Source organism: Diabrotica undecimpunctata, chromosome 3 (assembly GCF_040954645.1).
Source record: "Diabrotica undecimpunctata isolate CICGRU chromosome 3, icDiaUnde3, whole genome shotgun sequence".
Lineage (NCBI taxonomy): Eukaryota > Metazoa > Arthropoda > Insecta > Coleoptera > Chrysomelidae > Diabrotica > Diabrotica undecimpunctata.
The window spans coordinates 114,144,516-114,171,984 of NC_092805.1; the positions used below are offsets into that span (position 1 = coordinate 114,144,516).

Genomic DNA, 27,469 nt, shown 5'->3' on the forward strand with positions numbered 1-27,469 from the left:
TAGATAATTGACCCTTGTGAAAAAATAATCAATTCTAACTAATTAGACAGACATTCTTAAATATTACTATTTAGCGCAATGTTTGCCCAATTATTAAAGTTGTCTAGACACTTTGGCCTGATATATTTATTTAGTAACATATTCGGCTATAATAACACTTTTACGGTTAAAAATATACTCCAGTCGCCAGAGACGAAAATGTCAGTGAACCTTTAAAAATCACAGGAACAAGCTTACCACTTTTCACCCAGGCTTGCTCCTAAAACCCCCTAGTAGGGTGGTAAAAACGCAAAAAAAATCGATTTACCTAGAATCTGTACGCAGTAGAAAAAAATATTTTGAATAAAAAATGTAACTGAGATGACACAAATGTTTATAAACCTTTTTTGGTGTAGAATGGACCGTTCTCTCAGAAACAACGCTTGAAGAGATCGGTGATTTAAATGTCAAGTTAAGCACGCGAAATCAATGTTCAACAAAATTTGTATCAGCTCGACAGTAAAAATTCGATATCTTTGGATCAGGGAGTCCTATCGATAAAAATCAAGATGTATTTTAAAGATGCAGAGTGCAGCTTTCGTATTCAGTGGTTGTATTTGGCCGAAAATAAGCTGTTTTTATAAAGGTGTTAAATAAATTCAATACCTTTAAAATTTGTTTAAAATTAAATAAATTTAATTTTAAACAAAAATGTTTATTAGCATTTTTTATGTAGAATAAACAGTTCTTTTAAAGCGATCTCTTTTGATTCGATTCGAATCGAATTCGATATCTTTTGATCCGAGTGTCCTATAGACAAAAATCAAGATGCATTTTAAAGGTAGGAGTGCAGCTTTTGTACGCAATTTTTGGTGTTTTGCCGCAAATAAACTGAGTTTTTACAAAGACTATAAAATAAATAAATGTGGCGCGATTTTTGCCATTTCTTATGATTCTCATGAGATCAATACAATTTATCACTTTCATTTACCGGCCACTATGGAGTTTTTATTACTAGAGAATAATCTTCAAAACCTATAGCATGAAATTTTAGTTGTGAGTTTTGGCATCAAATGTGAGGCATTTAAAATATGCCTAAAAAACTCTGAATTTAAACTTTTACATTACAAACAACCTTAAACGTTTAAAACTACGCTTTTCAATTACACTAGCATGTTTTTAAAAATTACCCAACTTCTGTTTTTCATTGCATCCAAAACCGCCTTCTTGAAGGCATTTCACGTAACGTGCGATCGCTATAAGTTTAAATTTTGCGTTTTTAGTGATATTTCAAATTCCTCATATTTGTTGCCAAAACAAGATCGAAATTTCATGTTTCAGGTTTTGAAGATTGGTCCCTAACAATGAAAATTTCACTACGATAGGTCAATGAAACTGATAAATTTTATTGATCTCATGAGAATCGTAAAAAATGGCAAAAATCATGCAACGTTTATTTATTGAACATATTTATAGAAACTGACTTCATTTGCGGCAAAACACAAAAATTGTAAACGAATGCTGCGCTCTTCACCTTTAAAATGCATTCTGATTTTTGTCGATAGGACAATCTGATCAAAAGATATCGAATTTTACCGCCGAGTTGATACAAATTATATTTCACATTAATTTTAGGTGCGTAACTGACATTCAAAATCGCCGGTCGCTTCAAGCGTTATTTCTGAGAGAACGGTTCATTTTACACAAAAAGTGATAATAATCATTTTTATTTAAAATTATCTCAGCTACATTTTTTATTTGAAATATTTTTTTCTACGGCGTACATATTCTTGATATATAAATTTTTTACGTTCTTACCCTCTATGAGGGGGGTTTAGGGGGTAAAAGTGGTAAACTTTTTTGCATCTTTTTAGGGTCTCAAAATTGATATTCTCGTCAAAATTTAACTTGTTCGTATGATATTTAGGGATCAAATCTCTATCGACTGGACTCATATTCCTTTTACGAATTTATTCTATTAGTAATCTTTTTTCTGCTTATTCTTCCTCTCTATAAGCAATTATGCTTGTTCTTCTTGTTCTTCTTTTAGTTCCATGACCGTTATCGATCGTTGGATATAATGTTGGCTACTATATTCGCTATCGTGACTGTATTGACAGCAACTCTAAATAATAATGTAATCGATTTTCCGTACCATTGTCTTAGATTTTCAGACATGATGTTCTTCTTCTAACATTACCACTTTTACCTTAGATCTTTCCCCGAATGATCAGATGCAAAAATTCATATTCTTCAGGGTGTCTTTTAATGTGACCGAACTATATCAGCTTGCGTCTCTTTATTATATGGACCAGTCGTATTGTTTAATTCAGCCGTCCAATGACCTCCTCATTTCTAACTCTGTCGACCCAGCTTATTCGTAGTGGTCGTCTATATACCCACATTTCAAAGACTTCCAAGCGTTGAAGCATCGCCTCACGTAATTCTTTGTTCTTCACCACCGCAAAGACTAATTGCGCGGTCTAGTCTACTAGCAAATCTTAGCTTTAATGCGCTTGTTAGTTTTTGCGTGTCAGCTGGTAGTGTGATTTTTGCTCCCGAAAGTAATTATATTGTTCCTCACATCGACCGATATTATTCGGCTATGCATTGATGGTAAATAAAGCTTAGGTATTTTTGAATGCAATTATGTAGCGATATTATTTTTATTTCTTCGAATTTAGAAAAAATGTTACACTTTGGTGAAAATGTACCTGTGGGGTATAGTAAGATAATCTTTAGTGGAGCAGACTGAGATTCGTCTCGCTGTACCCCATCAAGGACGTTAGTTGGATAATACAAACTCTTAGTATTTGTTTCTTTTTTTTGTAGATCATGACAAGAAAAAGAAAAAGAAAGACTAACAGTGCTTCTTTTTCTGACAGTAAAATGAGAGAAGCCGTGGAATTAGTCACAAAAGAAGGGTTTTCATTGCGAAAAGCAGCAGAACTGAACGGGGTGTCATTTCAGACTTTAGCAAGGTAAATTGTAAAGAAAAAGAGGATCGATTAGGTTTTGCGTAAAAGATTTCATTTTTTCAATAAACAATAACCTTTCTATTTCAGATACGTGAAAAAACAAAGGAATAACCCTGATACTGAAGTGAAAATGAGACCTTTCTATGAATGCCGCCAAATTATGTCGAAAGAACAAGAATTTGCACTGGCAGAATACCTTGGATAAAGTAATCACACATTATACCCACTGTCGATAAAATTACCAAATATAAAAGTCAGGAGAACGGTCCTAACTAACTTAACTCCTCTTTGCAATGGCTTAACTATGTGTTTAAAATAAAAAAAGATGCAATTAATTGAGAAATTTCAATTAAATACGCAAAAAGAACAAAAAATTTACTATTTACTACAAAAAGTAATTCAATTTGGTTAAAACATGTAAAGGTGACCTCCAAATTAGGATAAAAGTTGCCTCCAAATTAGGACTCCAATTAGATTAGAAAATACAAAATAAAATATACGAAAGAAAACAATAAGTACCAAAAATAATCTTATTCTAAAAGGGGTCTGAAACACGAGTAGAACCGTCATTTACATCTTAATGCAAAACGGAAAATAAAAAAAAATGAAAAGACGTGCCTTTTTATACACACAAAAAATTGTATGGGCAAAATACCGTTTCCGAATTTGACTGAAATATTAGAATTCTTGGATGATCTCTAGACTATTTAGGATAGTTGTAAACATACGTTACGGGCTATAATTAGTTTATTTAGCGACATTTCGGTACAACCTAAGGGATTACAGCAAGTAGTTAAAAAAATTAAAATTTTATTTTATTTTATACCAAAAATTTGTTTGTTTGCCAACAACTGTTGCAATACGAAATAAAATTTATATACCAAATGTTACCAATTATATACGATTGCCAAAATATCATGGCTTAATTTACAGAATACTGCAATGATATACACAATATACTAAATTTTCTGAAAGTAATAAAACAGAACCGAATTATTTGAGAGCTACTCCTAAAATTAGGTGGCCTAACTCCACAAAGTAACACAGAGGATGTCCCATTACCCAGTATTGGTACAGTACAAAAGCCTCCCCATTCGTTATCTCCTGCGATGGGGAGAAGTAGTTGATTATAGCTTGGGGGTCAGATAGGTACCGTTTCATTAAAGAGTGTGATTGGTTTGATCTACGTTGATCCATTGGAACACATATGTCACACGGAGCAGGGGTTTGTACAAATTGTGTGGGGGTGTGTGTGGAGGAGAAAAACTAGGGAGAGGGGAAAAATGGAATCGATAGGGTATAGTATACAAATACATTTTGTTTTATCCACCTAATCATAATCTTTATATCAAAATCATATAAAAACGACTACTTACATAATTTTATAAATGTTTTCACAGAGGCTGTTAATTTTACTATGACTTGTTTACAACCTTACGACGCCAGGTATTGTTTGGGTACTTATTTATCTATATCAACACTTAACATGAGTAGTTAATTGTTTATTCCAGAAAGCGTTTAATGAAGCCGTGATTGATAAGTATCGTGAATTATTCAGTAGAAAGATTAGTTGTATATACAGATTATCTATTTTATTGGCAAATGAAATAGAATTACTTATTGGTAGTATTATTTTTGTATTCTTTAACAACCAAAGAAATTTTTAAATGTACTACAGCTACCTTGTAACGATGAGACTACCAAAGAGAATTGAAGTACTATTGTAAAAATAATACCTCAATCAACCATGGGAGCTTATCTTCTATACCTTGCCTAGCTCAGTATCTCAAGGGTGAGTTCGTCTTGTCTTAAACTAGGGATTTAACCTGAGTTCTCAGTTGATAGCAAATAAGACAAATTTTAACCAAACATATTTATTTAAATGAATAAAAAAACAATAATTATCCCTGCCAAAGCTTAACAGTTAATAAGTGTTACTTATTGCTTCGATGGGCTGCTTGTGTGTTCTAGCTGTTGGGTCCTCCAATTAGAATTTGTGGCTTCTGGAGAGCTGCAGTCACGCGTGGCTGTATGTCCTGACCAATTTTTGAAATCCAAATATGCCAATAAAACCAATAAAATTTTGATATGTCCAATAAACCAATAAAATGTCCAGTAAACTGTCCAGTAAACCAATAACGTTTCGATACGTCCAATAAACCAATAAAATGTCCAGTAAACTGTCCAGTAAACCAATAAAGTTTTGATATGTCCAATAAACCCAAGAGAATTTGTAGACCATAAAAATGAGTCTTATAATAATTTTTGCCTTCTTTTATAAATTTCAAAAAGAGGCAAAAAATAATCCCACTACAGAAAAGTTGTTTTGACAGAAAGTGGGAGACTGAATGAAGTTAGCACAGATGTCATAGGATGTTGCTATAGATATCATGAAACTAGCTTGTCTGTCAACACGGAACAGAATAGTCTGCCGAACAAAAAGAGAGAGGGCGAATATTTATTCTACGGGACAGAAAGAGAGAGAAAATAAAGACAGAGGAAGAAAAGAAAAAACATAGGGCGCCAACTACTTTTATAAATAAAAAATAGTAAAAATTAAACTGAAGATAAAGAAATTAATAAATTAATAAAGAAATTAAAATGAAATAATTATTAAAATATAAATTAATAAAGATGTGACGTTTATAACGTTACAACCTATTAAACGAATTTCACTTCCATGTCTCTGCAACAATAGTAAGAGGAGCACGATAAACCACATATAGGTTCCTTAGGTTGCACAATAAATTGGTATGAAGACGGATCACCCATATACTACTGTGGCATTTTACGCAATCACACTTCAAAGAATACTACTTTACAATTGCTTGTACAAAAACTGTGATTGTGTAATTTGATAGTAGGTTTATGAGGTATAGATTATAGATAGGATGAGAAATTTTCAAAATGATCGTTAGGCCTCTTAGACCTTTCCGCATTTGAAGCTAAAAAATGTTTTGTGCATAATCTGCATCTATATGTTTTGGTCCGATAAGGAGTTATCGCAGAGCTTGCAGCAAGAACCGGATAAGTCCGCTTTTTTAAAATGGTAAGGAAATTAAAATAACTGTCGGATTAAACATTTCTATAGACATATTTAAAATGTTATGTCTGTTGCTTAAAACACTATCTGAGTCTTTGTATTCCGAGTTCTTTGAACAACAGATCAAAGAACTGTAGTTAATTTAAACAGCAGATCTTTGAAATAAACACCCCTAGAAAACTCACAAATAATCTGTCACGAGGCTCGCTACTTGAACCACTGCTTTTCATCCTTTAAATTGCAGATATGCCGACATCATCAACAAAGTTTGGCTATGCTGATGACTGGGGTTTATTAACACAGCTGAATATTAGAAGAAGCTGAGGAATTTTGACGGAAGACTTAGAAGTTATGGAAATATATTTTTAAAAATGGAGACTTCGACCTCTCTAAACCTGCTTCCAACTAAACAAATAATTTGGCGTCAAGAAAACTTAACGTTCACTTTGATAATGCACGACTTAACCAAAATAAACACCCAAAATACCTAGACGCGACTTTGAAAATAACGTTAAGCTTTGGAGGACGTTTAAATATACTTGCCGAGAAGTTCAAAACCATAAATAACATTATTCAGAAGCTCTGCGGCACAACATGGGGAGCATTGGTATCGACACTTAGGTTTTCAGGCTTAGCTCTTGTTTATTCTGTAGCTGAATATTTCGCCCCAATATGAATCAACAGTGCCCACGTTCAAAAGATTGATGTTTAGTTAAATAACACCATGGGAATCGGGGATCGCTGAAGTAATTAAATCCACACCAACCCATTGGCTACCAGTGCTGAGCGACATTCAAATGTCGCTGACTCAATCTTTTGACCAAAGAATATCGGGTTTAACATAATCACCAAATGGGCCCATAAACGATTGGAATCAAAACCAAATACAAGTATACCTTGCAACACAGAGATACTCCCTGGATTTGACATACCACGTAAGACTTCGTGCACACTTGCATCACAACTCAATATGGTCGATGTTCATATATGTAGCATAGGTGGGGTAACTACCGTTCTCGTCATGAAGCTGCAACGAGGTCCAATCCTTTAAGCACTTAACGGAGAAGTGCCACCAGCCTATTTGTGATGCGCGAGTCGATTAATTACTTGAACAATCTCGATGTTTGCCCATAAATTAGACATGATTACATTTTTTATACAAAATCAATTTTAATTTAACTTGTTTATTGTTTATTGCACTATAAATGTGTCGAAATGGCATATGCTAAATAAATAAACAATAACAATATATTAATGATTTTTCACCAGTATCCTGAAGCATGACACAGTTTTTTGTCCTGTTACTGTTTGGTCTCATTGAAAAAAAAAACAATCAAAAAACTAAAGTGCGAGGAGTGCCTCGAATGAGCCCTGAAAGAGCGACGAATGAGTGCATTTCTGACAGATGGCGAAAACTAGTACAAGCTACCTCAAAGAAGTTTAAAGTTATTAATGTTCAACGTTCCGGATCAAAAAAATTACACCGGATAATACAATGGATATTTCAGAAAGCCATAAATGGAGAACAGCTCCCAAAGGAATGGACGGAGGCATATATAACATATATGTTTAAGAAAGGAGATAGAAAACGATGCGAAAACTACAGAGGAATAAGCATAATATCATCAATAGGCAGATTATATGTGAAGATACTGCGAGAAAAAAGCAAAATCGGGGAGGATCAGGCAGGCTCCACGGCAGAAAGATCATGCATAGATCATATATACACACTGGAACAACTGTTGGAAAAGAAAAAAGCAAAAAATAGAGATATACATTTGGCATTTGTGGACCTGAGAAAAACGTATGCCTCTGTACCAAGGTCAGAACTATGGGAGGCAATGTACAAATTAGAAATAAAGACGGAACTCATAGAAGCTATGGAGAAAATCTTCTACTAACTGATACCGCCGGTATTCTCTGGGTTTTTAAGTGGACTGTATTATTTTAATTGTCTATGGTACGTAAAGAATACTAGTACTTACAACTAACTTTTATTTCTCTACGTATTATAGGTAACACAACCTGGTGGGTACTATATGTGACAATATACGTGGTTACACAAAGTTATTAGTTTCACAATCGCGGAGACAAATTTTCTTATTGCTAAACACTTGAGAGAGAGAGAGACACGCTCTGAGAATCCAATCACAAATTTTGTTATTAAAGCACCATGTTTCTTCCGCGAGAGGTTCTAACAGACCGGGGTTTTGGACTGTCGCCGATGTCGGGGACAGGTCATTTTTAACAGGATTTAGTAAGTACCGTTAGAGTTTATTGATGGAATGAATAGGGCGTCTTGGCATACAGGGTGGAGTAAAGTTATGAACAAAGGGAAATATACTATTTTGAAAATTACAGGGTTGTAAACAAAATCAGTTTACAACCATACTGCCCCCCAGAGAAATGTCTAGTATCTTGTAGCCTTACTTTTACTATAAGGCGGAAGAAGGTCCAAGAACATGCGTTGAAGTCTCATCTGGTGGTAAGGAGATCAGTCTAGTGATAGGGCGAATGAACGTTCCACTTTTCGTGCGAACTTGAACTGCTCGAACGTTGTGGTCTTTTCCTTCATAAACTTCGGTCACCCGAGCTAGTGGCCACTGTAAGGGAGGGTAGTCAAGGTTTTTTAACCAATACTAAATCGCCGACTTTAATATTAGGAGTTACGTGAATCCATTTGGGTCGGTTTTGGAGCCGATTTAGGTAATCCGAGGTCCAACGCTTCCAAAAGAGTTGCTGAACTTGAGTACACTGCTGCCAGCGCTTCAGTCGATTATCCGGAGTGCATGAAATGTCTACCTCTGGATAAGATAACAGGGGAGCACCTATTAAGAAGTGTCCTGGAGTAAGAGGCTGTAGGTCTAACGGATCAGTAGACAATAGGAATAGAGGGCGAGAGTTAAGAACGGCCTCTACTTGAGCAAGAATAGTGCAGAATTGTTCAAAGGTATATACAGAGTTACCGGTGATTTTAATCAAAAGTGACTTAGCACTTTTAATTGAGGTTTCCCATAATCCACCCCAGTGTGGGGATCTGGGAGGAATAAATTTCCAAGTGATATTTTGAGAAGCAAGGAACTCGTGAAACACATGAGGCTGTGTTGAGAAATGTTTTCTAAGATGAGTGAGATGATTATTGGCACCCACAAAATTAGTTCCATTGCCACTGTAGATAATGGATGGGATACCACGTCTAGCTATGAATCTTTTAAGACAAGCCAGGAAGGCGTCTGTCGTGAGGTCAGACACTGCTTCTAAATGGACTGCTTTGGTAGCTAAGCATACAAACAATGCTATGTAACCTTTAGATGTAGGGGCTCTTCTCAAGGAAGAGGACTTTATGCAAAAGGGGCCTCCAAAATCTATTCCTGTGTTTTCGAAAGGTCTTTTCGATGTGACTCGTTCACGAGGGAGATCTCCGATAATTTGGGTTGAGGCGATGGCATTAAACCTAAAGCAAGTGTTGCATGAGGGTATTATACGTTTTACACACCTAAGTCCGTCTAGGGGCCAATATCTTAAGCGGAAATTGTTTAAGGTGGTTTGAGATCCTGCATGTCCCAGACGCTGATGCTCTGAGGTGAGCAACGGTGTAGTGAAGTGATTACGCACAGGGAGCAGTAGGGGGTGTCGTTGATCAAAGGGTACATCCGAATACTTGAGTCGACCACCTACTCTAAGTAATGTAGACCTGTCAATGAAGGGATTCAGTGAAGCAATTTGCTTGTTAAGTAATAATCGACCTTGTGTCAAAAATAGTATTTCGGACTTGACGTATTAGGAATAGTCTGGAATCTTACAATTCCTTAGTAGACAAATGACCAGATAAGCGGTCTTTATGTCGGGCATTGTACACAAACCGACGTATGTACGCCATGGAATTTATAAGTTTAGTGAATGATGAGAATCGGTTTATATATTCGATCCAACAATTTTCCTGAGTTTTGGTATATACATTAACTTCTTTCTTTTCTTCAGGGAGATTGACCATAGGCTCAAACGAGCTATGTTTAAACCAATAGCTAGATCGATCTAGTAGAAATGATGGTCCAGATGCCCAAAAGGATCTGGCCTGATCTTAAAGCTTGCCCCGAGATAAGAGGTCTGCGGGATTGAGTTCAGACTTTATGTGCTTCCACTTTGGGGTAGGGCTAGCGTTTTGGATTATTTCCACCCTGTTTGCCACAAAGGTGGACCATTTTTTGGAAGGTGAATGCGCCCAAGAGAGAGAGAGCTACCATAGAATCTGACCACAAGATACTGTCAGAAATGGTAAGAGAACGAGGTATTATGGCATAAAGCTTGGTGTAAAGACTGGTTAAGAGAACCATTGTACACAACTCTGGTTTGGGTATAGTGAGAGGTTTTCTCACTGGAGCTACACGCGATTTTGCAGCAATAAGTGTAGATGACACAGATGAATCAGAGTATTCTGCTCTTAAATACATACAACATCCATATGCCTGAGTACTGACATCACAAAACCCATGTAATTCGACTTGGACTACGTCCTTTTCATCGATTATGCACTGAGGAATCGAGAAGGAGGACAGGTTGGTTAAACTTGACAAGAACTTAAACCAACTGTCTAAAAGATCGGGATCGATTATAGTGTGGTCCCAAGAGAGATTTTTGGCCCATATTTGTTGCATTAGAATTTTTCCGTGAACAATTACAGGATTGACAAATCCTAGAGGGTCATAGCACTGCGCTATGACAGAGAGAATTTTTCGTTTGGTAGGTGAACTAACAGTAAGCGACTCTGGAATGGCAACTTGGAATACATCAGTTGCGGGATCCCACTTAATGCCTAGCACCTTGCATGGCTCTTTTTCAGGAAGAATGTCCTTTGCCGCGCTGCTAGACTCTGCAGAGGACGCAGCAAGAGATGAATTGGATCTGATCTTGTGTATACTGAAGCCAGCGGAAGAAAGAGTAGAGCTTAACGAACGATGCAGTGAAATGATTTCTTCTTCAGTACTACAGCCTGATAAGATGTCATCCACATAAGTCTGATATAATAGGGTGTCTTTCACTGCCATTGAACAAGAGGTATTTTGAGCAATGTCCTTTAGAACTCGACAGGCCAGATATGGAGCACTCTTTTGACCAAATGAAACTGTAGTTAGTTCAATGCAAGAGAATTGGTCTTGTGGAGTTTCTCGCCACAAAGCGTTCTGAAGAAAGTGAAAGGAGGGGTTTAGTTTCACCTGCCGATACATTTTCGTTATGTCAGCAGTAAATGCAAATTTATGAGTTCGGAATCTGGTAAGAATTTCGAACAGTTCGGGCTGAACCTTAGGACCACGGAGAGTGATATCGTTTAGTGAGAGAGCTGAAGTGGTCTTAGCCGAAAAGTCGAAAACGACTCTCATTTTCGTAGTAGAGCTTTGGTCTCGTACAAATGCTAAATGTAGGACAAAGTATTTATTCTCAAATTTGGAGTTACAAAGGGCCAGAGGGACTGTCCTTCCGTGTCCTAGCTCAATATACTCCATCAGAATTTTTCTATATTCTTCCTTTAGGAAAGGATGCTTGACAAATTTCTTCTCAAGAGAAAGGAATCTGTTTTTAGCACACATAAATGAATCGCCCAATTCTTTGTGAGCCAAAGGGTGAATGACAGGGAGGTCGACCTGATAGATGCCGTCTTTCAGAATTTTAGTCGTCGAAAAAAAGATTGCTTCGGCAAGCTCATCCTGTTCCGAACTTTTACAAATATCAAGCTCTTGTTCCTGTTGGAAAAAGCGATCTAGGGTTTTATTAAGTGATTCCTCGGTTTCTTGAAAACCGAGGGTCGAGTGAAATGTGTACAATTTTGGGTGAGATTGAAAGTGGGGTTTAAGATAGCTGAGTGGTACAGAGCCAGACACAACCCATCCTAGCTGTGTCTGTATAAGAGAGGGCAATCCTTTCCCAACTTTTCAAGTCCTGGTAGCACCAGCTCCTATGAGCAAATCAATGCCAGCTGGTTGACCGAAATCTTCGTCGGCCAGCCTATTTAATATATGAGAGGTAATTTTAAACTTTCTTATGTCAATGGCTATCTGAGGCAAGCAATTTGTAATAGAAGGTATTACTGCACAAGAAAGAGTCAACCGCTTAGCAGAAGAATTGCGAGGAAAGATATCTATTGTAACCCTTTCCTTAATGACATTACTATCATTAAGGATTCCCGAGATACGCAGACTGGAAGGATGCCGTTTGCATCCTATTGATTTAGCTAGTGACTCAGTGATAAATGAACTTTGACTTCCAGAATCCAGAATGGCTCTGGCTAGAATACGTCGTCCATTTACTGGATAAATGTGAACTTTGGCTGTAGCTAACAAGACGTGAGTGTCATGTGTAGTGATGGTCGATAGTACAGTTGAGCGTGAAGTGAAGTTATTTTCATGTACGGCTCTGGACTGGTCAATTTCTGGCTGAGTTGTCAGAAGAGTATGAGATATAGGACGAGTGGAAGACTCTCCGTGGTTGAGTGAGTGATTAGAGGGTTCAATTGCAGTATGAGTGTTAGCTGCTGAGCTGCGAGTGTTCTGTAAAAGAGAATGGTGCCTCGAGTGGCATAGGGAACAGGAAGATTTTGACCCACAGTTTTGTAAAAAGTGCTTACTACCTAAACAGTTAAAACAGAGCTTATTGGCCCTTGAATATTCAATTCTATCAGATACAGGCAATGAACAAAACTTAGTGCATGAGTAGATGCGGTGATTTTGCTGCAAGCAGTAACCACATCCTTTGGGCTGTGAGGTATATGATTTTGATTTTGAATCCATTTGACCTAAGTGGATTGATTGTGGGTGAAAAGCTACCTTGAACTTACTTGGGTGAGAATGGTCATTACCTTGAAATCTAGTCACTTTACACGTGGGTTGTTGGGCCGCAATGGAATTCTTAGAGTTGATATTTTCCAGAACAACACAACGCTTACTCAAAAAATCGAAAAAGTCATCAATAGAAGGAAGCTGATTCACTGAAACTTGCTCTTCAAATGAGCGACGAGTGCTACGAGTATAATCCAGTTTTTGTTCCAATAAATGAACAAGTAAGGATTCAAACAATTCTGCTTTACTTAACTTTACCGTATCTAAGGAATCGAAAATTGCCTTAGAATTTGCAACGAATTGTCTCAGCGATTGCGAAGTACATTTTTGCAATGTAGGAGTGGCTAGTAACTGCTGATAATATAAGCGGATTATCTGCCTTTGGTTACTATACCGGCTGTGTAATAAATCTAAAGTTATGACAAAATTATCATCAGTTACCGGCAGCCTATCAATTAGCTTTAACGCTTCTCCCTTTAGATATGATTTTAAATAAAAGAATTTCTCAGCATTTGATGATAACTGTGAATTATTGACAATTAGGGCTCTGAATAAGTCGATAAACGAAGGATATTCGATGCAATTTCCACTAAATGTGCGTAAGTGAATATTTGGTAGCTTAATATTTATATGAGAGTGGCCACTACGAGAGAAATGATCAGGATCTGGTCGGAAAGACACTTGATTTAAGGCTTCGACTTGAGCTTGTAGGGTACATTTTAGATCCAGACATTTATTTTCATATTCCTCTCTGTCCTCGGAGTCATTAGGTGAGTCCAATAACTCAATTTAATTTTGAATGGAGTCATATTTAGCTAAGTTCTCCTTGAGAAGGTCTATACGAGACATCAACTGATGTTTATCATCACAAGAGGTATTAGCACTGTACCACTTTTCTATGCGGGTGAATTGCGCCTTGTAAGTACTACGCTTTTTCTTAAGAGTGTCCATGTTTGTAATTACAAACAACGAGTTGACTGGGAATTTACTAAGAACTACTTATACTAAGAATACTAAGAAAGGGAAGTATTTTTTGCTAAACTAACCCTTCGAGTAAAATACAAAGATAAGACACAGAGTGAGAGAGAGAGATGTAGAGAGGTATATATATATTTTTTTAACAACACTTCTTTTGAAATACAAAAGGGCAAATGCTGAACAAGACACAGAACCAGAAATAAAGAGAAGTATTCTTGCTAAATCCAAATGAGAATAACAGTATACAAAATAAAATGAATTATTCAATATAAATAAATTTTTTATTATGAGTAAAAGTGAAGAACTAAATTATATTTAAATTGCAACTTTGTGACTCGCACTGTAACAGAATCACCAAATATTATGAGAAGAGTGATAGCTTAATTGATAATCTACGGTTCTATATTACTGTTAAATACATAATTAAATAATGCATATGCCAATCTGGTTTACGATGAAATAAATAAAGACATGATAAAACAACTAATTCGTAGCTTTTATTATTCTCGTAGCATCACCTGAAACATACAAAAAACATTTCAGACCGGCATAGCTTTCTCAAATTTATACAATCTAAATTATGTTCTAAATTACTTAATTATATTCACTTCTGAGAAAACAATCTGCTTATGTGTTTAATGCTATCACTGCACTTTCTTTATTAAGGAAAGAGTTTACCTCGATACACTAGGCTTTCGGGGAGGCCTATGTCTACTTGCGTCTGGTGTGCACCTTCCAACTCGATTGGGCTTCAATTGTAAATAGCTAATCATGGAGAATCATCCATCCGGCTCGAAGGACCATGGAGAAAATACCGGCGTTTGAGGTGGAATTATGTGTGATTCCACGTGCTTTCAATCTTCTACTAACTTATACCGCCAGTATTCTCTGGGTTTTTAAGTGGACTGTATTATTTTAATTGTCTATGGTACGTAACTTACAACTAACTTTTATTTCTCTACGTATTATAGGTAACACAACCTGGTGGGTACTATATGTGACAATATACGTAGTTACACAAAGTTATTAGTTTCACAATCGCGGAGACAAATTTTCTTATTGCTAAACACTTGAGAGAGAGAGAGAGAGAGAGAGAGAGAGAGAGAGAGAGAGAGAGAGACGCTCTAAGAATCCAATCACAAATTTTGTTATTAAAGCACCATGTTTCTTCCGCGAGAGTTTCTAACAGACCGGGGTTTTGGACTGTCGCCGATGTCGGGGACAGGTCATTTTTAACAGAATTTAGTAAGTACCGTTATTGAGAGTTTATTGATGGAATAAATAGGGCGTCTTGGCATACAGGGTGGAGTAAAGTTATGAACAACGGGAAATATACTATTTTGAAAATTGCAGGGTTGTAAACAAAATCAGTTTACAACCAAGCTACAAAAGCTCTGTATAAAGAAAATAAAGTGTCCATTAAAATGGGAACAAGAATCATAGGAGACTTCACCACAACAAAAGGGCTCCTGCAGGGTTGTTCCACATCTCCAACCCTATTCAAAATATACTTAGAGAAAGCCTTGACTACATGATTCTGATTCTGTCTCCGGTTTCCATACATAATGTAGCTTCGCCTATTTTTAAAAAAAAATTAAAGTGTTTGTCCTTGTGTATTATAGTCTGATGATTATAACATTTTATTCTTGTTGGATAGGCCGCAATTGACGAAATGCCCCTGAAGATGCTCTAGGGATCGAAAGTACTTGGGCAAGATTAAATTAATAAAACTGTGCTCGATATCTTCCTTTTATTTGATCAAAGTTCATTTATTCGAGCATCCAACCTTATATCAATTTAATTATTTCTTCTTTTATTTTGCATTTTGCCAACCACTTTTTCTGCTGCATTGTTTATTCATTGTTTGAATTTTTTCACTGTTTCTCCATTTGTTGTTCTTTGAACTGCATCTTTGTATTTGCTTCTTGTACAAATCTTCTTCTTACTTTTTTTTTAAATAATTTATCTACGTCCCATGTTCTCTGTGCTTTTCGCCTTTCATTCTTCGTTGTTTTTATTTTACATTTTATTTTGTAATCACTAGCATATGGTCCGGACCAACTACTCATTTATCAAGTCAAATACCTACTAATTACTAAACTTACTAAAGACGATTGGCTACTACGTACTCTGCGATCTTACAAGCGACGTTGCCGGCGTAACCTGCATTTTGACAATGCTCCCGTATTTTAGTTTTTTAGTCACCTACTGGACTTAACGAGAAATACTATTTTAATTTTATTGTGTTGTTTTGTACGGTGCTGATTTTGGCTGTTTTTTTGAGTTTCTGTATAAAAAATTTTCTAAACTTGGTCGGGTACTGAAATATTCTGATGTTTACTGGGACTTTTCCGTTCGTCCGAAATCGCTGTCAGTATCTCTACTTCCGGACTAGGCTCCGGAAGTTTCTAATTAATTACAAAAAAAATTTATTCAGTATCAAATACTTATACAGGAAAATAATCAGAGTTTTTATTTTACTTACCACATGTGGTGATTGTCTTCTTTGATTAAATTGAAAGTATGGGGCAAACAACTTGCAATATCATTACTGCCATGATTTTTATTACTTTCAGGTAATATAAAAAATTAATTTATGACCGTCATTGATAATGCAGTGTATACCAATGATTTAAAATCACATTTGATTCAACTAAAAAGACTGTGATGTAGATAACTTTGATACTGGCATCGTTTGTTAAGGATCTACATATTGTTGTGTAATATTTTTTTATCACTTGAAATTAACATTCCATCTGTTCATTGAGAATGAAAAGTAAATTGGATATTTTACACAGCATATCAAATACTTCAGGGGTCACGTGCGAATAACCAAGAGACAAATTGAATTTTTTTTTAAAAATATGTCTATAAAAAAATTGTTTAATTAAATACTATTATCGACTCATGGACTCTATTCTTATTCTAGTCGGTATTGCCCCGTGGTTCTCAACTTTACAGTTAATCCAGCTGCCCAGATACTTAAAATGTTCCACCCTTTCAAAGTTTTGTCATCTAATTTTAGTACTAATTGTTCAGTATTAATTTTTTCGATGACCATCTATCTTATTATCTTTGCGTTGATAGTTGAAAACATAATGTATTCTCTTAAAACAGACTTAAAATGACCTTCTCATTGTCCTGATCTAACATCATCTAATGCTTAGACTTGGTACAAGCTAAAAAAGGCGTGTATCGTTATGAAGATTGTTTGCAGCGCGTTGGTACACATTTTTAATATATTGTATAAAATATATAATAAAACGTATAATCCTTTAACACAATGTTGATTTTCTCTTTTTTTTTCCTTACTGTTTAATTTAGCAAATACTGTATAAATAGACATAAAAATAGATTAAAACTTTATACAACTTTAATAAATATTTACAAATATAAATTATCCAAAAACAGCTAATTCTTTGGCTACCTAATATGATTTCTTTATTAGTGAAGATAATCTCTCTGTATTAATGAAAATGCCACCCCATTAGTCCATCCAAAACCAGATTGCACTGTATATTCTCCACCACCTCCATACTGACCTACATTAATAGCATCGTACTTTTCGAACATCTCGTTGGTAGTATTCATACCTATCATGAACGCCCGTAAAATCCTTTTGGAGAATAAATTTGCAATAGTTTTGGCTTTCTTGTTTCTTGTTTCATCAAGACCTAGGACAAAGATTTCTTGCAGCGGGGGCCAAGCGTTTGGCAGATCCCACTGCTGACCACTTTGAATTAACGAAGTCGGTACACCCCCTAAAAAGTTGCTCAGTTTGTTTCTATTTAAGTAGTCTGCTGCGCGTGAACCGTAATAGTCAGCACGTGCAGGTGCAAAACATTTGGCCCATAAAGGAGCGAAGCTACTGGGATAAAATCCTACTCTGTATCTACCAACTTTTGCATCTACATCATACCAAATACCATCGCGTTTGTGGTAGAAAATTTTGTCGATTGCAATTTTCCATTTATCAACCTTTAGCTTGTAATCTGTGGATTTCGTTTTGTTACCAACTAGCGTATAAAACTTGGCAAGTTGATCAAAAGCTCCGCATATAAAAGCGTTTAGATCTACTGGAAGTATATCACTTGTATGAATATCAGTAAGATTAACTCCTATACCTCCTGTGCTGTTCCTTATCCATCTTGAAGAAAAGTCCCATCCTGACTCAGCTGCACTTCGAATGTTCTTATAGCATTCAACCTAAAACAATATAACCATAAATACCGTGTGCAATAAATTTATTAAGAAAATGATTTATTTAGACAATTTTTAGATTAGACTAATCCTTTAAAAATAAGAAACTATTTCTGGAATTGACGGTTATTTGGTGGAAATTGACAGTTAATTTATAAAGCCTCTAGTAAGTCTAATCTTTTGAAGCCAAAGTTTTAATTGTATCTGTGCTACAATTCTCTGGATGCTCCTATTGATGTGATTTTCTCGGTAACCGTGTTGGATGAGGGCCTGTTTTAAACTAGATAATTCAGTGTTCAATAATACTTGCATCATCGCAAAGGCGTATTGATCTGGAGACAAGGGTATTAATAACTAAATTAGTTTGTGAAGGTAGCTGACGACAGTTGGCATGCGAGTAACGATTGATATGGGTGGGTTTTTGATATACAGAGTGATAAAAACTTTGGGATTGGTTTTTCTTTATGATAAAGTCGAGAAACGGTAGCGATGAATCAGTTTCCACTTTCATCATTAACTCGATTCTAGGATGTACACCATTTAGATGTGTTTGAAAAGACACTAAAGCATCTCTGCCATGGGGCCAAATGACGAATGTATCTTCAACTTATCGTAGCCAACATGTGGGTTCGAGCATTGATGTGGATAGTGCTCGGATCTCGAAGTCTTTCATAAAGATATTGGCAATTATTGGAAATAGTGGGGAGCCCATTGGAACACCATTTATTTGTCTGTAGAATTGATTTTGTCAACAAATAAGTGTTGGACATACAAAGTTTAATGAGAGATAAGTGGTCTTGCTGCATACTTTATTTAGTTTTCAGAATGTTTAGAGTTTCGTCTATAGGAATGTTTGTAAAGAGTGAAACGATATCAATACTTACTAGAATGTGTGACGGTGAGATAGGATATTGTTGAAGAAGTTCGATAAAATAAAAAGAATTTTTGGCGAAGGATGAAGTATTTTCGGCGAGAGGTTGTAGAGTTTTGGCCAAGTACTTGGCCAATGGTTGTGTAGGGTAGTTGTATGCACTGTCATTGGGGCGTAAAAGAATATCGGGCTTGTGAATTTTGGGTAGGCAATATATTCGAGGTGTTCTGGAAGATTTTTCTCGAGGAATTAAAGAACATTTTAGGTCAACATGAAGAGAGGTTTTATTGATAACAGCTTTTGTTGTTTTCTCCAGATAGGCTGTTGGATTATTAGGAATTGGTCTGTAGTCTGCAGTATTAATAAGATTTGAGAGTTTATTATTGTTAAAAGAAGTGTTTAGGATGACGGTGGCATTGCTTTTATCGGCGGAAAGAATGAATTGATTTGGATTTAACCGAAGTTCTTTCAGGACTTTTTTCTCGGATTGGCTAATATTCAGAGTACGATGCTTTGAGTTTCTAAGAACTCTAGCGAAGTCTCGTGTAGTTATTTCAGCATCTTCGGAAGGTAAACTGAGATGGTTTCTTCAGTTTGACAGATGGTCAGACAGTCGAAATAGAGGTATTAAAAAAGTTATAAACCATTGTAGTGGGTTTCAACGTTGTAGTTTTTAAAATTTATTTGGCTATTAAATACGCTAAATTGCGCTTTTGAGTTTCAGTCTTAGTTTCGAAAGTTTTGAAGCAACCTCTCGCCGAAAATGCTTCATCCTTGGTTAAAAATTCTTTTCATTTTATCGAACTTCTTAAACAATACCGTATCTCACCGTCAGACATTCTAATAAGTTTTGATATCGTTTCAATCTTTAAAAACATACCTATAGACGAAACTCTCAACATTCTGAAAACTAAATACAGTATCCAGCAAGACCACTTATCTCTCATTAAACATTGTATGTCCAACACCTATTTCATCTTCCAAAATCAATTCTACAGACAAATAAATGGTGCCCCAATAGGCTCCCCACTATCTCCAGTAATTGCCAATATCTTTATGAAAGACTTCTAGACCCGAGCACTATGCACATAAATGCTCCAATCTACATATTGGCTAGAATATGTTGACGATACATTCGTCATTTGACCCCATGGCAGGAATGCTTTAGTGTATTTTCAAACTCATCTGGATGGTTTAGATCCTAGTATAACTAAAAGCCGAAATACCACAGAAAGTGTTAATGTCATTCCTACTTCTACTTCCTTTGCCCTATCCGTTTCGGACGTTGGCTATTAACAAGGCTATTTTGACTTTGTTTACGGCACCTCTGAACAGTTCGGTCGATGTTAGTCTGAACCATTGTCGCAGGTTATGCATCCATGAGTGTCGTCTTCTTCCCTGTCCCTTCCTACTGTCGATTCTTCCTTGGACTATTAACTGTAGCAGCCGGTACTTAGTATGCCTCATGACATGTCCGAAGTACTCAAGCTTCCGTTTCTTTGCGGTGAAGATTATTTCTTTGCTTTTGCCTATTCTCTGCATTACTTCCACGTTAGTGATGTGGTCTGTCCAGGATATCCGAAGAATACGGCGATATATCCACAGCTCAAAGGATTCTAGTTTCTTCAGGGTGGCTTTCGTTGTGGTTCATGCCTCTGCTCCATAGAACAAGACCGGGAAGACATAACACTTGACCAGTCTTAATTTTAGTTCCATTGAAATTTTGCTTGTGAACCACTTTTTCATATTGTTGAACGCGTTTTGCGCTTTTTCAATTCGTGATCTTATTTCTGTTGACTGGTCCCATTTTGTGTTGACTGTGGTTCCAAGGTATGTGTATGTCTCCACTTGTTCTATTTTTCGGTTGTTTAATGTCAATTAAACATCGGAAGGCATCGGAGGTTGTTGTGTTCTGCTGATGAGCATGCATTTAGTTTTGGTTGTATTGAGTTCTAAACCATATTATTGACTTGCTGTGTGTATGCTTTGCATGAGTCTTTGAAGCTCGTTGCAGTCATTTGCGATAATAACTGTGTCGTCAGCATATCTATATACCACTTTCATTCCTACTATATACCATAAATAGCCAAAACTGTCTCTTTGTAGAAATAGTTACCAATCCCGAGAAGACTCAAGCTGTAATTAAAAAAAAAAGAACACAAATTCCAAATGACCAAACAGAAATATTCGATATTAAAATAGAATGATCAAACGAAGGTAAGTACCTAGCAACTGAATTTGGTAAGATACTGATGTTTACTTTATATGTTAAATCACAATAAATAAGACAACACTAGTCCAGACCAAGTTAGCTGGATTAAAAGAAAAATAAGTAAACTCAGATTTAAAATAAAGATGAAACTATTCAATAGCATAGCATTGTTACACCGACATTAACGCATGCCACAGTAGCATGGAGACAAACATGTAGGACAAACGGAAATATGATGTGTGTCAACAGTATATCTGTTGTATATAACGCGTGTAACGTTGTAGTATATCTATAGATAAACTAAACAACAGAGGGCATTAAAAATTATAAACGAAAAGGCACGGAAGATATACACTGAACCAAGACATCATCCTAATTGTATCCTAAGAGAAATAACAAGCTTTGATAAAAACAACAGAAGGCAGCATGCAAGGACAAAAATATAGCTTAGATCATACTACTAATAAGTGTACAGGACATAAGGATATAGTACTAAAGAGAAACACAGACACCAACCATATTCAATGTTAGTTCTAGATATAACCTTACATATGTTATTAATGACTAATTGCCAAAAAAATATTAAGATTCTAAAAACAACGCTGTTGCCACTCAAAAAACTCAAAAATAATAAAAACCAGCAAAAATAACAAAACATTTTATTTCAGAAAGATCCAAGGAGGGGATCAACACATCGGAAGTCCAGCTTTTGCCTGGGTCCCTACGAAACTTGGGACAGACGATTACACACAAAACATATATGAAGATACACAAACAAAGGGCAACTGCAGTACAGCGTTTAACCCTACCTCGAAAAGCAAGCATACTAACCACAACAAAAAATATGGAGATATGCCCTTTTTTGCCAAGAAAATCTCAAACGTCAAAACGACGACAGCAACTTGGCCATACATCTAAATAATAGTGCAGGGCAAGGTAGTGGAGTTCTTGAGGATTGGAAATAACTATATCTGCAGTACAATACTTTGATAATACTCTTCTAAGCTTCGGTTCAGTGTGCAGGGTCTCCTCTACTCCTATATGCATAGATTCACAACAAGTCTTCAATGGTTTGCGATACAATCTGTCGCTACAAAGACAAGATTGCAATATATATATATATATATATATATATATATATATATATATATATATGTATGAGAAAAGACAGGTTTCTAGTATATACTACGCCTACCAATGAAAAACATATCATGATTTCCATAAATCACTTCTCTGTAAACCATTCAATCTTACCTTATCCACTGCTGAATATAGATATCCCTCATAATTTTGCATGTGTTTCGATTTTGTGCCTCTTGAATCAAATTTTTCTGGCAACGTTTGATAACATCCGTAAAGATAACAACAAAATCTTCAATTTTGTCTATAATTTCCCGAGTTAAATATGCCTTTCTTTTATTTTTGTGGTTTATGTAAAATTTTTCAGTTATAAATAAATTGATGTTTATAATGATGATTTATGATGTTCATTGATGATTTCATAACAATAATGTTTTGCAAATAAATGGTTTGTATATGTGAAATTGCTTTTTGTATTTTCTCGGTCGCTCTATGTTCAGTTATCCGTTTTTTAAGATTCTTTCTGTTTGTCCTACCTATTATATAATTATATACTCCTGCACTTCGGCTTCTGTAATCTCTATCTTTTTTCTTGATATTTACCCATTGAAGTGAAGTATGTTCCATCTCATATTTAATTATACTAGTTATATAAACACATTCTTTACCATAATTGAAGAAACAATGCAAGAAAGATTTTATTCTGGTATTATTTATGGAACGTTATGGCAGTAAATTGCTAAACTATTTACTATTGATTGGAATGTATATAAGTATTGCATTCAAGTATAAATAACGCAAGTTAAGTAACGCAAGTTTTGAAGATTTTTGACCCCCCCCCTTCCCCCTCCATAACGTTTTACAAGACCCCCTTCTCCCTACCTAAACTTTACGTAACACCCAAGTGACCATTTTTACCTAAAAGTAACAATTATGTTGCGAAAATTACCAAAAAGTCGGTAAAATAACTTTGTTATTCTTTTAATCGCATTTGCAGTAATAATAAATAAAACAAGAGCTATCTAACTCGCAATAATAAACTTTTACTGCTGATCATTCATTTTTTTACATTGCCCTCACTCCATCCTTAAATAGATTATTGGTCTTATCCCTTATTGTTCTTCTGATGCATTCTTCTATTTTAACTTTTTTTAATAATAAACTCATAAACTAATATATATATATGTGTATATATATATATATATATATATATATATATGTGTATATATATATATGTATATATATATATATATATATATATATATATATATATATATATATATTTCTACATTTGGCAATACAATATTATAAACGTAAATGTATCTGAAATAAAACATTTTATTCAAATTAAAATCGTATTCTTAACAAAAATAAAATCACGAGGTAGGTATCTTTTTCTTTCGGTGGTCTATTAGGTCCCCCCTGACGTTGGCAATTACAATTTCGAATTTTGACGGTCTTCAGCTAATTGAAATAGTTGTGCAGCACTGCGTAGTCCTCTCCAATCGCGGATGTTCATGAAGCATGACATCTCATTTCCAATTCCTTATCAGCTTTCAGGATCCAGGTTTCTGTGCTATGTAACAGCACTGATAAAATGTAGCATTTGATCATCCTTTGACAGAAAAATGATTTCATTTTTCAAAACGCTGTGTAAGCTGCTTCAATTCTACACTTTATCTCTTTATTTGGGTCGATTTAGTTGGTCTACAATGTAGCATCACAAATATTTAAAGTTAGTAACTCTCTCAATGATTTGTTTCTGTCTCAATGATCTGTAGAGAAGCACTGTTGTGAGGTTAGTAACTAAAATAATAAATTTTGTTGTAGAAACATCATTTCTAGATCCATCTCTCTTCCTGTCATGTTTACGCAATGAAACAACTCTTGAATACCCTGGAGACTGTCGCATAAGATAACAGTGTCGTCCGCGTATCTAAAATTAATCAGTTCGCCACTAATTTCCTCCCATAATCTTTATCTTGCAAAGTCTGTTAAAAATTATATTCAAATTGATATTAAATGCCAGCGAGGATATGTATCCCTATCTTATGCCTTTTTGAATGTAACATTCGTTGGTTAATCTCCCATCGACACATACGACTGCTTCCAATATAAGTTTTCTATGATACGTAAATCTCTATCATCAATGACTTTGGTTCTTAATATGTTCAAAAGCGTCTTAGGCCTCAGCCTACCGAAAGCCTTTTCGTAATCGATGAAAGCCACATAAATATCTTTACGTTGGTCGCCACATCTTTGGAGAAGTACATTTAAGCCAATAAGAGCCTCACGGCTCACAGCGCACTCCTAAATCCAAACTGGGTTTCATCTAGGTCTATTTCGTAATGAATATTGCGAAGGAAAAAAAATTTCAATGTGTGGCTTATCAGCCTAATTAATCTGTATTCCTCGCATCTTTTGCCCGCTGTTTCTTCGAAATTACTATAAAAACATAGTTCAGCTATTCCCCAGTTATTTAAAATAGTAGAATATATGTACATCATTAAAAAGCGTAACTGATTTAAGAGTTCAACTGGGATGTTGTCTGGTTCGGTTGCTTTCTTAGTTTTGACTGATTTTATTGCATGAAAAAAATCAGATTAAAATTTCAGATTCTTCTTGATTTACATTGCTTTGTATGTTTGATCTGTCATCTTGGAACAATTCAGTTTATAATTACTTGATGTTTCAAATATTTCTCGTTCATCAATGATAACTGTTCCTGCATTATCTACTAGAATATAAGTTTTTTTCTTATTATACAGCCCAGAAACTTCACGAATTTCTTGTGCTGTAAATTGAACATGTCATGCTTTTTCTGTAATTTTTCCATTTCTGAAGTCATTTTTTTAGCTGCTCGTTATTCTTGTTTTATTTTAAAAAGGTCTAGTATTTTTTCCGTCATCCATTGAATCTATTAGTCACATTATGTTCTTCTATTATGTTTTTTTCAACATTTTCGGTTGTTCTCATTTCTTTCATGTAGTTGTTTACATAATTATCTGGTTTACTCTCGTTGACATCTGAAATGGTAAAATTCTTTTGCTAATGTTTTTTTCTCTATTCGTTTTAGCCGAACTCTTGAATCAGCGACTAAAGCGTTGTGATTAGATTCAATATCTGCTCCAGGGTATGTCGTAACTCTAGTGATGGAGTTCCTAAATTTTTGTTGATAAGAATGGAAGAAAAAGGTAGGTATTTAAAAATAACTTAATTGGAGTTACTATTCCTCATCGGTTTGTCAGCCACTCAGATTCTTTTACTACTGGCATTCCGAGAGCAGCCGGAGAGTTCCGGAATTATTAAACCACTTGCATTAATTTCGACATCTTCAGACGATGTTTTATTGTAGCCCACAATTCAGAGAAGCTCATTTGCCCTTTTGGCAGCAAGTTGCTGTGGAATGCACTATTGAGATTTGTGAAAAGAGCCTAAGAAGGTATCCATTCAATTCTGACAGGCAACGGTTGGGGAAATATTTTTTGGACATCTACGTCACGGAACTGGGCACCCTGTCATCTTTCGGCCAAGTAGGACACTATGCCAGAAGATCCCAGGGTAGTGCCGGATTAACCGTGTTCCAGCTAAAACCGTAACCACCGTTCCAGAGAGGTGGTCTTGCCACTCAATGAACAACTAAAATAAAAAACTAAAGATTTATAAATATCCATACCTATTACCGTAAATCATAAAATGTTTCCGACGTTAGGCCATAAACCAATAAATAATATTAACCATACATTTTAGATCCCTTGCTCAATTTCCTCCTCTGTCCTTCTGCTCCTTTTTCTTCATCACCCCAGAAATCAGACAGTGTACTTCTCTCCATTCTTTCTCTCCTCTCAACAATATGTTTACAACGTTTCTTTCATCCGGCCCGAAACCCATTCTCCTCTCGAAATCTCCCCTCTCATTTGGCCATCTCTGGCAGTTAAAAATGTGGGCGGGAGCGTCCGGTACCCCACAAACAGTACAGTCAGCCAAGGTAGATTCGCCTATTCTATTTGTGAAGGTGCCAAAACTACCATATCCGATCAGAAACTGCGTCAGGAAGTAGTCTAGTTTTCTGAACTTACAGTCCTCAGATCGGCAATAAGCTCCTTCGTCCACCTTGCCTTTCCGCTATCATTCGCCCATTCTCTCTGCCACTCTACTATCGTTCTTTCTCTCATTTTCATCTATCCTCCTCGCATACACCATCACTCGCTCTTTGCACAACAAAACTATCGGTATCACCTCTTCAATGACATATAGAGCCTCATTTGAAACTGTCCTATATGCGCTAGATACCCTGAGGAGCATTCGTCTTTGCGAAGTCTCCATCAGCTTAGCGTAATTCGCAGTGTTTAGTACGCTACACCACACGGGGGCAGCGTAGGTTACCACCGACTAGAAAACTTCATTTAACACCTTTCTTTTGGTGCTACCTGGGCCTCCAATGTTTGGCATCAGCCGTATCAACGCCTCCAGATTTCGGTTTGCCCTCTCTACCGTCTTTTGGATGTGTACTCCGAACCTTAGTCCTTACGACAACCAAACTCCCAGATACTTAATCGATTTAACCGGTGCAAGCGTCCACACCTTCCACTATAAAGCAAAGAGAGGATTTTTCCCGGCTTCCTTTGAGAACTAACACCTCAGTTTTCTGAGGCGCTAGCTGTAGATCGTTCTCTCTGATCCACTTACTAAAGCGACGCAAAGCTGTGTTAGCCGCATTAGCCATGTCCGTTTTCTGACTCGCCTTCGCAACCAGTGCGAGATCATCGGCATAAGCTATAAGAGTGCATTCCCTTGGCATCTGTAGCCTCAACTAACATGGGAGCTAGTACTGAACCCTGCGGAATACCCTGCGACAAACTGATGCTGGTATCTTTTTCTCTTATGGACCTGTCAGTAAAGTATCTGTCAATTACATTGACTAGGTACTCACTAACGCCCAATTCTCTCAGCCTGGACATGATTTTTTCCCATGATGCCGTATTTAAGGCATTCTTCAAGGCATTAAACGTCAAGCGGGATAAGAGCCACCTATTTCTTTGTATCCTGCGTAACTAAAGAGGTTACTTTTATGACCGCATCTATGGTAGACCTTTTGGCCCTGAAACCATATTGGCGGTCGCTCAGTGGATGCTTTTCTTCTAGCTCTCGCTCAAGGCGGCCTTTTACAAGCTGTTCGTACAATTTAGCTATCGAACTAAGAAGGCAAATTTGCCGAAATCGTACCTCTTCCTCTTCACCTCTACCTTTTGGAATAAGGACAACCCTAGCTTCTTTCAAAATTGTTGGAAACTGCTG

The 27,469-nt window shown here is 36.1% G+C and overlaps 4 protein-coding genes across 7 annotated transcripts in view; all 4 read right to left on the minus strand.

Annotated features, from left to right (window-relative positions):
* Nucleotides 1-4,462, minus strand: part of LOC140437257 (trehalase-like) — a 53,370-nt gene extending 48,908 nt beyond the window's left edge. The window contains exon 1 of the mRNA XM_072526674.1: nucleotides 4,334-4,462. The gene's annotated coding sequence lies outside the window, so the exon portion shown is untranslated. The remainder of the gene's footprint in view (nucleotides 1-4,333) is intronic.
* A 4,157-nt stretch (nucleotides 4,463-8,619) lies between these two features.
* On the minus strand, nucleotides 8,620-11,585 carry LOC140436025 (uncharacterized). The gene is made up of 2 exons (XM_072524737.1): nucleotides 10,255-11,585; nucleotides 8,620-9,454 (listed from the first exon to the last, which is right to left on the minus strand). The coding sequence occupies exons 1-2, from the start codon at nucleotides 11,583-11,585 to the stop codon at nucleotides 8,620-8,622; spliced, it is 2,166 nt and encodes a 721-aa protein (XP_072380838.1).
* A 342-nt stretch (nucleotides 11,586-11,927) lies between these two features.
* Nucleotides 11,928-13,781, minus strand: LOC140436026 (uncharacterized). The gene is made up of 2 exons (XM_072524738.1): nucleotides 13,673-13,781; nucleotides 11,928-13,534 (listed from the first exon to the last, which is right to left on the minus strand). The coding sequence occupies exons 1-2, from the start codon at nucleotides 13,779-13,781 to the stop codon at nucleotides 11,928-11,930; spliced, it is 1,716 nt and encodes a 571-aa protein (XP_072380839.1).
* A 3,382-nt stretch (nucleotides 13,782-17,163) lies between these two features.
* The window catches only part of LOC140437258 (trehalase-like), a 53,213-nt gene continuing 42,907 nt past the window's right edge, over nucleotides 17,164-27,469 (minus strand). For all 4 annotated transcript variants that reach the window (XM_072526676.1, XM_072526677.1, XM_072526675.1 and 1 more), the window contains exon 4: nucleotides 17,164-18,014. In XM_072526676.1, coding sequence (XP_072382777.1) covers nucleotides 17,253-18,014 — 762 coding nt within the window. In that variant the 3' untranslated portion in view covers nucleotides 17,164-17,252. The remainder of the gene's footprint in view (nucleotides 18,015-27,469) is intronic.

Coding starts and splice junctions, on each gene's coding strand:
- LOC140436026 (XM_072524738.1), bottom strand. CDS start 13,781: ATGGACACTCTTAAGAAAAAGCGTAGTACTTACAAGGCGCAATTCACC. Junction 13,535..13,672: donor TAAACATCAGTTGATGTCTC/GTATAGACCTTC, acceptor GTACCCTACAAG/CTCAAGTCGAAGCCTTAAAT.
- LOC140436025 (XM_072524737.1), bottom strand. CDS start 11,585: ATGTGTGCTAAAAACAGATTCCTTTCTCTTGAGAAGAAATTTGTCAAG. Junction 9,455..10,254: donor ATTTCTGACAGTATCTTGTG/GTCAGATTCTAT, acceptor CACTTGCTTTAG/GTTTAATGCCATCGCCTCAA.